Raw genomic sequence first — 15,282 nt, forward strand, 5'->3', positions numbered from 1 at the left:
AGTGTGAATGCAGTGAAACAAGTAAATCAGATATTTTTTCTTGAAAATGACTTGGGGGTGGAAGTCACTGATATTATGGGCATTGGTGATATTGTTCGGTAATACTTTACGGATCTGTTTAAGGGAGAGGCGAGAAACCAGTATGATGATGTAAATGTGCTTCCTGTAACTGTGAATAGGGAGATGAATGATGAGCTCACCCATCCATTTATGTTTGAAGAATTCACCCGTGCTGTTAAACAAATGCATCCTGACAATTCTCCGGGTCCTGATGGACTTAGCCCTGGCTTTTACCAACATTACTAGCACTTGATTAGAAATGAAATCTTTAGCACTTGCTTAGATTGGTTGGATAAAGGTGAGTTCCCTTATCACCTAAATGATACCTTGGTCACCTTGATACCTAAATGTGAAAATCCTAGAAGAATGTCTGACCTTAGGCCTATCTCCTTGTGCAATGTACTTTACAAAATAATGTCAAAGGTCCTTGCCAATAGACTCAAAGAGATTCTCCCCAAAATTATCTCTGAAAGCCAATCTGTTTTTGTCCCTGGAAGGTTTCTGATTAATAGTGTCCAAATAGCCTTTGAGGTTATCCACTATATGAAAAGGAAGAATAGAGGATTGAAGGGTGAGGTGGCCCTCAAGATTGACATTAGCAAAGCCTATGATAGAGTTGACTGGCACTTTTTGAAGGAAGTTATGAAAAGAATGGGCTTTTGTACAAAATGGGTTGATTGGATTATGCTCTGTGTCAGTACTGTGTCATACTCTTTTGTGGTTAATTCGGATACAATTGGACCCATACAGCCTGGGAGGGGACCCACTTTCACCATATCTGTTCCTACTATGTGCAGAAGTTCTATCACAACTAATCTGCAGGGCTGAACGACATGGAATTATTGAGGGTTGTCAGATTTGCCCAAGGGCTCCAAGCATCACCCACCTATTTTTTACTGATGATAGTTTCTTGTTCTTTAAAGCTACACTTGAGCAATGTCATCAAATTAAAGATTTGTTGATTGGTTATGAAGCAATATCAGGGCAAACAGTAAATCTGATTAAATCTGGGATCTTCTTTAGTACAAATATGAAGGAAGAGCAAAGACTGGAGGTGCAGAACATCTTGCAGGTGCATGCCCCGCTAAACACGGGCAGGTATCTGGGCTTAGCATCCTTAATTGGCAGGCCTAAAAGGTCAATTTTTGGTTTTTTGAAGGATCGTCTTGTAAAGTGCCTCAATAGTTGGACTTCCCGTTTTCTGTCAACTACGGGTAAAGAAGTCCTAGTGACATCGGTTGCTCAGGCACTACCTACGTTCTGTATGAGTACCTTCCTTTTACCTAAATCAACATGTGATGACCTGCAAAAGATGATGAACTCGTTTTGGTGGGGGAGGAAGGAGGATGGTAGTAGGCGAATTCACTGGCTGGAGTGGGGTCGCCTGTGTTCAAGCAAGAGTAGAGGAGGATTGGGGTTCAGGGACCTACGCGAATTTAACATTGCATTATTTGGTAAGCAGGGATGGAAAATAGTTGATGAGCCTGACACTTTGGTAAGTCGAATGTTCAAAGCCAAATATTACCCTAGAGGGACTTTCCTTACATCCAAATTGGGCAATAATCCCAGTTTTATTTGGAGAAGTGTGTGGAGCTCTATTGAGTTACTGGAAGGTAGGCTAATATGGTGTATTGGTAGAGCGGATAAAGTTAATGAGCACAAGGATACTTGGATCAGGGATGCGAACAAGCTTATAATCGGGCCGATTGACAGCCCTGAGAGTGGAGAAGGACTGGTAGCTGACCTATTTGTTCCGGGCACAAAGATCTGAGATCGTGGAAAGATACATCATGAGTTCAGTGAGAAGATCGCAGGAATGGTTTGCCGCATGGTGAGTCCTAGCGCGACTCGAGTTGACTGGCTCATCTAGCACTACAGGCCGATGAATTGTATACGGTTAAGTCCGGTTATAGATACCAAGCGGAGATGCGGGAAGTAAATGGGGAAGAAGCTGGATGGAAGAGGGTATGGGAACTAGAGATCCCACCGAAGATCAAAATGTTTGCATGGAAGCTGTTAATTGGCATATTGCCCCTTAGAACTAGGGTCTCTGACAGAAGAGTACCAATTGCGATACATTGCTTATTGTGTCCGAATGATATTGAATATGGTTGGCATTTGTTTTTGAGTTGTGGATATGCGAAGGAGTGCTGGCAAGAGGTGCCATGGATCCCCCGGGTGAGGAGTGGGAACGTATTAAGGATTGGGCAAAAAAGATGTGCGAAGAATCCAGTGAGGAGGTCGCTGGAAGAGGTTTCACTGTCTTATGGGCTATATGGCAAACAAGGAACAATGCCTTATGGAGCCATAAAATATATCCCTCGATGGAATCCATTAATCAAGCGTTTGGTTATGTCAAGGAATGGAAGGAGGCCTAGAGGGCTAGAAAATTGGAGAGAAGTAGTGGCAGTAGATTTCAGTATGGTGCTGATGAGGAGCCCAATTTGAGCAGAACTGATGATTTGGCTATCTAGGGGGTGGGAACGGGAGTGAGGATGGATGAAGAGACTGGTTCTGGCCCTGCTGGTACTGCTGGTGATGATGCAGTGGATCCCCGAGTTGCTGCCCAGCCACCGGGTTCTGCCGTTGCTGGCTATACTAGTCAAGCATCGGCGACACCCCTTACTAATATTGTTTGTCGTTTTGCAGGAAACTCGGAGTTGCAGGACGACAGGACTCAACGAACTAAGTAGATCGGCCCGCCTTTCCCAACCACGACACATGACACGGCCAGACGGAAATGCAGCCATTCCACGATCGGCAATCCTAAGGACAGCGGCACGACTAGGCGGTTTGCACAGCACCGGATGGAGGAGCACGCTCGTTATCGACAACGTACACACAGCTCCTCCCATCCGCTTCCGGCAGATACAGCGCACAGATGGCAAAGACCAGCAATGCGGGCACTTAAATGCAACCTGGATGCAGCCGTGTTCAGCGACTCTGACTCCCTCGGAATTGGGGCGGTACTCCGCGACAACAACAGGAGATTTATAGCCGGCATGAGTTCACACATCCCAGGTATGGTAGTAGCCAAAGTTGTCGAGGCGATAGCACTACGAACAAGCCTTGAACGGATCCAAGGGTTGGTCATCAGAACGTAATTTTCGAATCGGATGCTAAATTAGTAGTAGATAGTGTCCATTTTAAGCGTCGATGTCTCACTGAGTTCGGTATTGCTCTGGATGAAGTGAGGTCTCATCTCAGTAATCACACCAGTTTCCTGGTGTTATATGTTTCAAGGTTATCGAACGAAGCAGACCCACTTATTGGCCCCAAATACTCGTTCCTATGCTATTTTTTTATTCATATTTTTCCCTTGTATTTATTGAGAGCAACCTAATTCGGGATACTTCTCGTAGTATTAAATAAAGTTGTGTTCATCTCAAAATATATAAAAATAAACTAAATCTACATTTTATTCCAAACTTTAGAATTAAATGGTACTATTAAATATTGTTAGTTCGGTGACAATACATGAGCTACTATTAAACGATTATTAATTCAAATGATTAAATCAATTGCATGCATGTGGCGGTGAATTAATTTAATTATAAGAAAAGTATAATATGGAGGTTAAATCATATAATTAAAAGTTTATAAATAGGAATGTGTTTATTAAACTTTATAATTAAAGAATATATAAATCAATTTTTCGACCAAAAATATTTATGATTTAGTTAATTTATACAGTTAGATTTTCAGTTTTGAATAATTTATAAATTCAGTATTTTTAATTATTTCAAATCGTTTCCTTTTGAAGTAAATAGTCACGATAATAATTTTTACGGAATAATCAAGTTTGTAACCTACAAAAAAAATACATAAGAGTAAATTACATCAATTTGAACTTTACCTTGGTTCATAAGTCGGTATCTAGATTTTATTTTATCCCAAAAATTACCAGAAGTAATGATGATTTGATAATTTAGTACGTCAATGTGAGTTTGACGAGTAAATTACACCAATAATATTTAAAATTTACCTTAATTCATATTTTGGTATCCAATTTTCATTTTGTCCAAAAAATACACCCCAAATAAAGATAACTCGATAATTTAGTATATTTGACCAATCAACGTGAGTTTTACCATTTTAAATAAAAAATTGAGACTCATTATACACTCAATTAAAATATACAATACTACTATTTAGCTCTACATATATAATAAAGTGTAGTATTATAATTTTATGTTAATTGAGTGTATGCTAGATCCTAATTTTTAATTCAAAATAGTCAAACTCGCGTTGATCATTCACTAACCGGTCAAATGTACTACTAAATTGTCCTGTCACATTTACTTAAGTTATATTTTTAGGACAAAATAAATTCTAGATACCAAAGTAAGTTAACATAAAATTCAGATACAATTAATATAATTTACTCATCAAACTAGCATTGATCGGTCATTCATCAATAAAATTCACTAAATTATCCGATAATCGTTACTTTAGATATATTTGTGGGATAACTTGATAGCAAAATATATTAAGGGGGTGTTTGGGTGCTTCTTTTCGTGCTCCCGTTTGTCTTTTCAGTTCGAAATGGAGAGTTTTAGGTGTTTGGTTAGTGATATTTCGGTTTGCCTTTTACACTTAAAAAGCAATATTAAGTGTTTGGTTAGTGACCTCATGTTTTCTTTTTACATCTAAAAATCAGCATTTTACAAAAGTAGAGAATTTCTGTTTTTTTTTTTAAAGCAGCTTTTTCCAACAGCAAATAGCAAACCATAACAGCAAACAACAACTAGCAACAGGAAACAGCAAACTGTAACAAGAAATAGCAAACAGCAACAACAAACAGTATGTAAAACAAACGGACTTACGATAAAAATCCATTTACAAATCCCAACTCATATGGTTTAACTATATAATAATGCAACTTGTCCGACAAACAACGTGTCTTTGTCATAGGGAGTAGTAATAATAATGTTAGGATAACTACCCAATCTCATCCATAAATATGAAATCAGCACTACTAGAAGAAATTAATTTGCTGAAAATGGAAGTTCATATTATGGTCAAAGAAATCATCAAACCCTCTTCTTCAACACCTCAACATCTAAAAAACTACAAACTCTCTCTACTAGATCAATTAGCTCCTCCTCTTTATATTCCCATTATTCTCTTTTACTCCTCCACACCTCAAACTTCGTTTAAAGAAAAATCTGATCCCCTCAAAAAATCTTTATCAGAAACACTAACTTTGTACTATCCTCTGGCAGGACGAATAAAAAACAACTATTCCATTGACTGTAACGATGAAGGAGCTTCCTACACCGAAGCTCACGTTGCTGGACAAATTTCAATGATTCTTCAAGATCCTCAAGTTGAGGAACTTGAAAAGCTATTACCATTCAATTCCCAAGAGATGAACTCCAATGAGGAAATCCTCGGAGTTCAGGTGAATCATTTCGATTGCGGTGGAATGGCTATAAGTATTTGCATTTGGCATCAGCTTGCTGATGGTTCGGCAGCAGCTTCCTTCGCCACGACGTGGGCGGCGGTTGCCTCTAGCGAGGAGGCGACTACTAACATTGAGGGGATAATTTATGATTGCACATCCATATTTCCTCCGCAGAAGGCTCAAGGCTTTTTGTGGAATATGTTTCCAAAGAAAGATGAATTGAGTAATACTATGATCAAAAGTTTCGTATTTCATCGTTCTGAGTTAGCAGCTTTACGAGAGAAAGTAGGAAATAGGTCCAGTCTCGGATGCCTAAGCCGTCCTTCGCGGGTTGAGACTGTTGCTGGAGTTATTTGGGGCGCTATTATCGAGATTATGAATGTAAACACTGCATTAATTGCTGTTAATCTTCGGAAAAGATTGATTCCGCCATTGCCAGAACTATCACTCGGAAACATCTATCACGTGGAGAATTGTTTGGAGAACGAAAATCGGGTAGACTACAACAATTTAGCAGGGAAGATTCACGAGTCGATTGGAATTGTGAAGGATGATTATGTGAGGAAGATTCATGAAGGAGGTAAGTATTTTGAATTTCTGAAACAAGTTGCAGAAAACCCTAATTTGATGAAGGTTGCTTTCGGATTTAGTAGTTGGTGTAGATTTCCATTTTATGAGATTGATTTTGGGTGGGAAAAACCCATTTGGGTAGCCACTACTCTGAAGCTTAATCAAGGTGCAATTCTTATCGACACAAAAGATGGTGAAGGAATAGAAGCATGGGTGACATTGTCAAAAGAAGACATGGCTAAATTTCAACAAATTCCTTATATATGTTCCTATGCTTCTTTCAACCCAACAACTTAGGAGAGAAAGTTTATAATGTTCTCTCAGCGTGAAATTCATCCGATAAATTAATTTATGTAATGTTATCTTTATATATTTATTTTTCTCTTTATCGGTCAAGTTCTTATTGAGATCTCTCTTCTGACAGAGCATTTTAGAATAGTTCGTCACGTTTTTAAACCGTGTTTGTTATTGTTTCCTTTTTAATAATATTTTGTTTCGGGTTTTTGAGAGGCTTGTTTGCTAATGTCAATTTAATTGGAATTATTATTACAAAAACGGAAAATTTTAGGGTACTCCTGGAATAATACTCCCGACCAATGAATTCACGACATATGTATATATAGTTTTTTTTCCACCAATCATATCCATGTAGTGGGATTCAAAAATGATTTTCATTGGTCGGGAACATTACTTCCAGAGTACTGTAAAATTTCTCACATATGTATTTCTCATTAGTAGTAATAATCTCTTATGAGAGATATGCATACCGCCACCTTTTTTATTGGTCAAATGTGTTATGGTAGTAGGATTGCAAAATTTCTCATATTTAGTATTGATGGGAGTTAATTGATAAGTTCTAAAAACCAATTCTGTTTGAAAAAAAAAATCAATTATTCATTTATTAAATAATTAAATGTTAACTATTGATTTTATAATTATTAATAATTAAGATAAATTAAATAAGTTTCAACCTAAGGGATCCGAGTGTAATTATTTTTATTATTCTATACAAAATTGTTTGCGAAAATGTTCGATGTTGTACCCAACATGATTTAGGCTTGTCAATAGTGTGTATAATACCTATATCTATTGGGTCCCACCATATTAGAGTCAGAAAATCTTTAATACCTATTTTTATAGGGTTAGAGATGGGAAGAAAAATTATCGCTATTCGGAGGAATGGGTTAAAGACGGTTACAACTATTCCCATCCCATGAAGATTCTCAATTCATTACCATTAAAGTTATCTATGTGGATACCAATAAATATACTCATTAAAATGTAATATTGATATAAATTATATATTATATTATTTTATATATATATATATATATATATATATATATATATATATATATATAATACTAATATAATTTGTAAAAAAACTAATCCTAAAATGCAATTATATCCTATAGTCTATAGAATCCACTTTGAATAGATTTACAACTTTCCTCTTTCTCAATTGAATTTCAATTAAAAATTCCTAATTCTTAATCTCCTATCATAATAAAATTTCAATTATGATTAGGATTATGAAAATTTTAACTTCCTATTTAATTCAAACTTATAAATTGGAAAGTCTTATTTCATAATTTTCACTTGATTCATTAGATTGGTCTGCTCATCTTTATTCTTCGTATAATAAGGCAAGTTGGTTTACTTCTCATCTATGTTTTTTTTATTTAATGTTTGTGTTTAATCATCATCAGAGGTTAAACAATTTTATGTTTATTTTTTTAAAATAAATTATATTTAGTAAATTGTATATATTTGATAGGTCTAATACACAAATAACCGCTCGAACTTGTCTAAATGTTGCACCTGCCCCCTCCCCCCCCCCCCCCCCCCCCCCCCCCCAACTTTCAATTGTAACAACCTACCCCTCAAACTTGTCCAGTTGTAAAACATAACCCCTCAAACTTGTCCAATTGTAAAATAGAACCCCAAATTGCTGACATGGACTGCAATTGAGGCCATTTGGGTGTTGTTTGTCTAGGAGAGAGAAATTGATTTTTTAGAGAGAGAAAGCTCCAAAAAATATGATTTTTTTCACTCGATTCATTAGATTAGTCTGCTCATTTTTATTCTTCGTATAATAAGGGAAGTTGGTTTACTTCTCATCTATGTTTTTTAATTTGATGTTTTTGTTTAATCATCTTCGGAGGTTACACAATTTTACGTTTATTTGAAATAAATGAGTTGTCATATCAAGAAATTGTTTTATACAGTGTAGGTTCATTTAGACTATGTAAACTAATTTAAAAAATGTAATTAAACAATTATATTATTTAAAACCAAAACTTAGTACTCTACTATTCTTTGATGTTGAATTTATAAATGTTATCTCCCATGAAACAAAATGTTAAATGAAGTGAAATGTTATTCGAATCATTATACTCCACTCCACTATTCTAATAAAATAATATATATATATATATATATATATATATATATATATATATATATATTACTCTACTTTACTTTATAATCTAATCAGTAAAATATATATTTTCAATATAATTACTACACAGATTAAAAATGAATGAGGTTTAAATTTGTGACAAAATATTAATATCATTATATGCAAATGATATATAATTAAAAATAGTACAATATTAAATTTCTGTACAAAATTGTATTGACCCGTGCAACGCATGGACAAAATACGAGTCTTATTTAAAAATAATACAAAGTTTAATCACATAATTATAATATAGATCAATAACTTATTATCATCATCATCTGATAAATCTTCTCACACTTTTTTTAGATAAATCTTCAATCATGGTCTCTAGTTTACTTTAAGCAATTTAAAGAAGATTTACATGAATTATTATTAAATAATTATTAATCCAAATAATTAAATTAATTTCATGTTGCACTGCAATTAATTTAATTATTACAAAACATAAAATAAACTTTATAGTTTGTTAAATTTACAAAAACAGTTCACGTGGTTTAAAATTTTACAAACAAGGTTTGTAGTTTGTTAATTTTGTAGTTAAAGGATATATGAGTAAATTTTTCAGCCAAACAATATTTGTGATTTAGTTAGTTTGCAAAGTTAGACTTTGAATTTTGGATAATTTACAAAATCAGCCTCTTTAATTGCTTTAAATCGCTCCCTTTAGAAGTAAATATTCATGACAACCATTTTTGAAGGAATGACTAGATTTATAAACTGCAAAAAAACAAATACATATATTTGCAAACTTTTAAACTACATGAATTGTCTTTGTAAATCACAAATCACATGATTTATTTTCATACTTTCTGCAATTATTTTGGATAACTTTCACATACTTAGTACCCATTTGTTTCTATTTTTCGGAACTGCTTTTTTTTCTTTCAATACTAAATATGAGATGGAAACTGTTTGGTAAAATTGAAAAACATTTGCTTTTTGTAGAAAAAATAACTAATATCTACTGTCAATCTGCAACAGCAAACAGTTAATAACAACAACAAACATGAATAGCTGAAATAAACGGCCGTTATAGTGTATATATTGTAAAACATGTTCATAATAATGCAACTTGCCTGACAAATAATGTGTCTTTACAAAGTCTTTTTCCCATCTCCTTGCAATAGAGAGTAATAATAATGGTAGCATAACTTTCCAATCCCATCCATAAATATGAATTCACCACTAATAGAAAAAAATTAATTTGCATAAAATGGAAGTTCAAATCATGGTCAAAGAAAACATCAAACCCTCTTTCTCAACACCTCAACATCTTAAAAACTACAAACTCTCTCTCCTAGATCAATTAGCTCCTCCTCTTTACATTCCCATCATTTTCTTTTACCCCTCCACACCTCAAACTTCGTCTAAAGAAAAATCTGATCGCCTAAAAAAATCCTTATCAGAAACACTAACTCTATTCTACCCTCTAGCAGGACGAATAAAAAACAAATATTCCATTGACTGTAATGATGAAGGAGCTTCATACACTGAATCTCACATTACCGAAAAAATGTCAATGATTCTTCAAGATCCTCAAGTTCATCAGCTTGAAAAGCTATTACCATTCGATTCACAAGAGATGAGCCCCGATGAGGAAATCCTGGGAGTTCAGGTGAATCATTTCGATTGTGGTGGAATGGCTATAAGTATTTGCATTTGGCATCAGATTGCTGATGGTTCGGCAGTAGCTTCCTTCGCCACAACCTGGGCAGCGGTTGCCTCCGGTGAGGTGACTACTAACACTGAGGGGATAATTTATGATTGCACGTCCATATTTCCTCCACAGAATACTCAAGGCTTTTCGTGGAACATGTTTCCAAAGAAAGATGCATTGAGCAATAGCGTGTTGAAAAGTTTCCTGTTTGATCGTTCTGAGTTAGCAGCTTTACGAGAGAAAGTAGGAAACAGATCTAGTCTCGCATGCCTAGGTCGTCCTCCGCGGGTTGAGACAGTGGCTGCAGTTATTTGGGGCGCTGTTATCGAGAGTACGGATGTAAACACTGCATTAATTGCTGTTAATCTTCGGAAAAGATTGATTCCTCCATTGCCAGAACTATCACTCGGAAACATCTTTCACGCGGCAAATTGTTTGGAGAACGAAAATCAGATAGACTACAACAATTTGGCAGGGAAAATTCATGAGTCGATTCGAATTGTGAAGGATGATTATGTGAGGAAGATTCATGAAGGAGGTAAGTATTTTGAATTTCTGAAACATGTTACCGAAAATCCTAATTTGATGAAGGATGTTTTTGGATTTAGTAGTTGGTGTAGATTTCCATTTTATGAGGTTGATTTTGGGTGGGAAAAACCCATCTGGATAGCCACTACTTTAAAGCTTAATCAAGGTGCAATTCTTATCGACACAAAAGATGGTGAAGGAATAGAAGCATGGGTGACATTGCCAAAAGAAGACATGGCCAAATTTCAACAGATTCCTTATATATGTTCCTATGCTTCTTTCAATCCAACAATTTAGGTTATAATGTAATACATCCTATCAATTAATTTATTTGATGTTATTTTCACATATTTATTTCGCTCTTCCTGGTGAAGTTTCTATCCGGATCTCTGTTCCGACAAAGCATTTTAGAATAGGTTTTCATGTTTTTAAACCTTGTTTGTTGTTTTTTGAATTTTTATATCTTGTTTCTTGTTTTCTTTTTAATAATATTTTCTTTTAGGCTTTTTTATGGGCTCGTTTTCTTATATCAATTTAGTTAGGATTAGTTTTTTGATCTTTCGATATTAGCAACCCACTTTTATTATAAAAAAAAAACATATTTATTTCTCATTAATATTAATAATTTCTTATGGAAACATATTCATACTACATTTTTTTTATTGATAGAATGTATTATGTTCATAGTATTGCAAAATTTCTCATATTTAGGATTGAAATCCTTTCAACTTGAGTTTCAGCTTAGAATTCAATCATTAATTGTTGGGAGTTAATTATTAAGTTCTTTTTTTATAATTATTAAGTTCTAAAAGTTAATTATTCAATATTAAATGTTAACTATTGATTTTATAATTATATAATAAATTAAATATTTTTCAACTTAAGGGATCCAAATGCAATTATTCCTATTACTCTATATGAAATTGTTTGTGAAAGTGCTCGGTGTTGTACCCAAGATGATTATTATAATTTTTGGGAAAATGTTTTAAATGTATAAATTTACTCTCAACATTTCATTGTAAAATTTAGTCTCAACATTTCAAAGTGTCAGATATTAATATGAATTCGATCTGAACTATAAGTTTAAAATTTTAGTTCAAGTGGTTTCTGATATGGTATCAAAGCTACTCAAGCATGCAGAGTTTCAAGGTTTCTAGTTTAGCTTCAATTCTTTCCTTGTGCACGGAATTTTTAGGTTCTTGATTTGGCTTCAATTTGTACCTTTGAATGTAGAATTTTTAGATTCACAGTTTGGCTTCAATTTTGTGCCCTTGTCCACAGAATTTATAGATTCGTATTTTTGGGTTATCTGTTTCAGATTATCTGCCCTTGTGAGTAGATTCTTTGGATCTAGGGTTCCAAGTATCACTTCTTCTTCCACCCACTGTTGCCTCTCTATTGCCGACATGCATGTCTAGTTAATTTTTCGATGAATCTCCTTTTGTGCATTGACTGACCGCCTCCATCAACCTCATTTGTTAATTTAATTGTAGGACATGGTAATATGAGTATGTATTGTGCACGCTTCAAGCCTATGGACATTTGGGTGCATGGGTGTGAAATATTAATATAAATTGGACATTAACTATCAGTTTAACCTTTTAGTTTAAGTGGTTCCACGACACAAAGCAAAATCAATTTTACCTCTATGTAACGAAAAATTCAAACTATCTAGTTTGATAATTATTTGACTGCCACATCCAACCTTCAAAACATCAATTACGTCTAATATGTTTACTTGTTACTAACACAATTATAAACAATCTATCAAAATATCAACAACTAACACAGTTAATAAAAAATGACAAATCATCTGAAATGTATACTATTTTATAACACAGTTACAAACAAACTGTTAAAATACATAAAAGTTATTTAATTTATTAATAAATTTGTTTAGATGGTTTGATGTGACAGTCAAATAAATGTGGAAGGAGCTCGTTTAAATATTCCATTAAGTATGAATAAAATTGATATTGCTTGCAAATATTATTAAAGATAAATTTTTACTATTTCGTACTTTAAAGGTAAATGCACTTACCAAACACTATTAAAGGTAAATTGTTATTATTTCATACATTAAACGTAAATATCCACTTACTTTTGTAGGTAGATTTGAGCTTTAAATACTGATAGTCTCTTCACAATGGATGAAAACCCGCATACTGTGTCCATTTCAAAATTTCAAGATTAACTAAGTTGAAAAATAGCTAAATTGTGAAAACCTCAAACACCGCACTTTATAAATAAATTTTTTTTTTCATAAAAGATTGGAACGCGATTAAATGCTAGACATCCTAACTAGGTTGGCACCCCTAACACACGAAATCAACCCGAAATATTATTAATAAAAAATAGAAAATTACAAAGGGAGGAAAAGCAAAATAAAAAAGGTTCAAAACAGAAAAATTAAGGAAAACGAACATGAGCAACATTACACAGGTCGTCAAAAACAGACGATTGACAAAAATGAGGAGCCGAATGCCACCATGTAAGAGTCGTAGCCGTCTTGCCAAAATGGGCAAGTTGATCCGCCGTCTGATTGCCCTCTCGATAGATATGAGTGATTCTGCAATTCATATTCGAGAATCTAGATAAACACTGAAGCCAGTCTTATGGTAATCCTCTGTTTAGCATATCCACAGCATATGCATTGTGCCACTCCTGTTTCCAAGCAGATTCTACTGCAAAAAATAATGGCATAATTGCAAATTGTTTCATCTAAGAAATAACAAATCAATTCATGGCATAATTGCAAATGTATAGAGTTCTCAAAATCATTATAACATATCTGAGAGAAATCGTGAGTTCTTTTATTGATTAAGTAATTCATATTGGATTATTAAAAGATGAAGCAAGGACTGATAAGTCTTCTTTAGTTCTAGATGGCTTATGCTTAGTACAACAATGATAAGGTAGCAAATAAATGAGCCTGAAAACGCTTGAGTAGTAACTTAAGGCCCAAATCTAGTATTTGGGCTAAGTTTATTAAACCCATAAAAAGTTATAGCGAGAATGTTTAACATCAAAGAAAGCTTCTATCGAAACTGTTTAGGCGGACATGTGGACTATAATTGTCCCGGATCCTAGAGGCACACTCTCAGCTTCCACTTAATGCGGAATAATAAGAAAGATAGAGTCTGAATCCAATGAGGAGTTACCACGTGTAAAGCACATAAACTCTATGTAACTAACTGAATTACCTATAAATAGTTTGGGAATCAGGACCTCGGGTACGTCATTCTCTATACTCTTTCTTCTATTCAATTGCTTTCAAGCTTATTTTTTATTTTTTCAAGTACCATTTTGACTATCAGAGAGGGTTCCCCACACTCCGGTCCTCTTTCCTGACCATTTATTGTCATCTGAGGTCACCGGAAACAGTTAGGAAGCTGAATTCAGTAACGAAGACATCAAACAGTACATGATAACAACTTTTGTAGCTTGCAATGTCAAAGAAAATATAGATCAATTTCATATAAGGTTGGGGCCTGCCTTGATGTATGGAGTCGTATTACTACAATAAATGTAACACATGATTCACAAAATTTTGAAATCTTCCCTTATGCAAAGCAACACATCTTTTATGTCATAAAAGCATGATCACATCAGTAAATAAGTTTCAGATAATACATGTGGATGTATGGGGGACCTTACTCCGTAGAAACAATCACAGGTGCATGAGGATTTCAATATTTTTATTAAAGTGTTTGAAAATCAATATAATGATTTTTGGGTAAAATGAAAGATTTTATTAGTCAAACTTCTAATAACAGCGTTTCGCAAAAAGAGCATTGAAAGAATTTATTTGATCGAAAAATATGGTTTTATGAGTTTTTTCAATTACCTTGTTGTTTCATCTCTTTTAAGAGCATCTCCAATAGTGGGTGTCTAAAAGAGTGTCAAAACATAACACATAATCCCAAAATATAATATTTTATTGTCTCTTTCATCCACATCATTTTTGGCAATCTTTACTTAAAAAATGTTCCAATAAAGGTTGCTTGAAAAGTTGTCATTATAATCCTACAAATTATTATTTTATTATAAATATTAAAAATAAAAGGCTCCAGATTTTATTATTTCTAGGAGGGACCACAGATTTTATATTAAAAAATAATAAATAAGGTTGCCAAGAGGTTGCCAAAAATTATCAACTTTTCTTGGCACCCACAATCACTCCAATAGTGGACATCCTTTAAAAGTTGACAAACTTGATGCCACATCAGCTTACACTCTTTTGAGCACCCTCTATTGGATATGCTTTAAATGACATTTTTACATCCTAATTATTGTAATTAAAATTTGGATTTGAGGCCTCTCTAATTCAGAGGCCCAGTTCCACTTGGAGCCGACTCTATTTTTGGCAAGCAAACGAAACCCTATACTTGTAATTTTTTCCCATTTGGTACCTGATAACTTGTGGAAAAATCCTTGATCGAATTGCTTCCCTGTGGGGGGTGTCGTTGGGTTCGACGGGGGAAGCTCCGATGCCAAAGTCAGTAAACTTCTTAAGAGAATAAACTGTAATGACAAAGTAGGGTTAGAATATTGTGTGTGTACCTCAATAGCTTGTGATGCAAGCTATTTATAGTC

The 15,282-nt window shown here is 34.1% G+C and overlaps 2 protein-coding genes across 2 annotated transcripts; both read left to right on the forward strand.

The window, feature by feature from the left end:
- Positions 1-5,062: 5,062 nt before the first annotated feature.
- Positions 5,063-6,531, forward strand: LOC136218038 (stemmadenine O-acetyltransferase-like). The gene has a single exon (XM_066004801.1). It carries the CDS (start codon positions 5,063-5,065, stop codon positions 6,332-6,334), a length of 1,272 nt encoding a protein of 423 aa, XP_065860873.1. The 3' UTR covers positions 6,335-6,531.
- A 3,153-nt stretch (positions 6,532-9,684) lies between these two features.
- Positions 9,685-11,195, forward strand: LOC136218114 (stemmadenine O-acetyltransferase-like). Its single transcript, XM_066004902.1, has one exon. The coding sequence runs from the start codon at positions 9,715-9,717 to the stop codon at positions 10,981-10,983; it is 1,269 nt and encodes a 422-aa protein (XP_065860974.1). The 5' UTR covers positions 9,685-9,714; the 3' UTR covers positions 10,984-11,195.
- The last annotated feature ends 4,087 nt before the right edge of the window (positions 11,196-15,282 follow it).

This window comes from Euphorbia lathyris, chromosome 1 (assembly GCF_963576675.1).
Source record: "Euphorbia lathyris chromosome 1, ddEupLath1.1, whole genome shotgun sequence".
In the NCBI taxonomy this organism is placed as follows: Eukaryota; Viridiplantae; Streptophyta; class Magnoliopsida; order Malpighiales; family Euphorbiaceae; genus Euphorbia; species Euphorbia lathyris.

Bases quoted from the DNA above. Each gene is read 5' to 3' on its own strand.
- LOC136218038 (XM_066004801.1), top strand. From the start codon at position 5,063: ATGGAAGTTCATATTATGGTCAAAGAAATCATCAAACCCTCTTCTTCA.
- LOC136218114 (XM_066004902.1), top strand. From the start codon at position 9,715: ATGGAAGTTCAAATCATGGTCAAAGAAAACATCAAACCCTCTTTCTCA.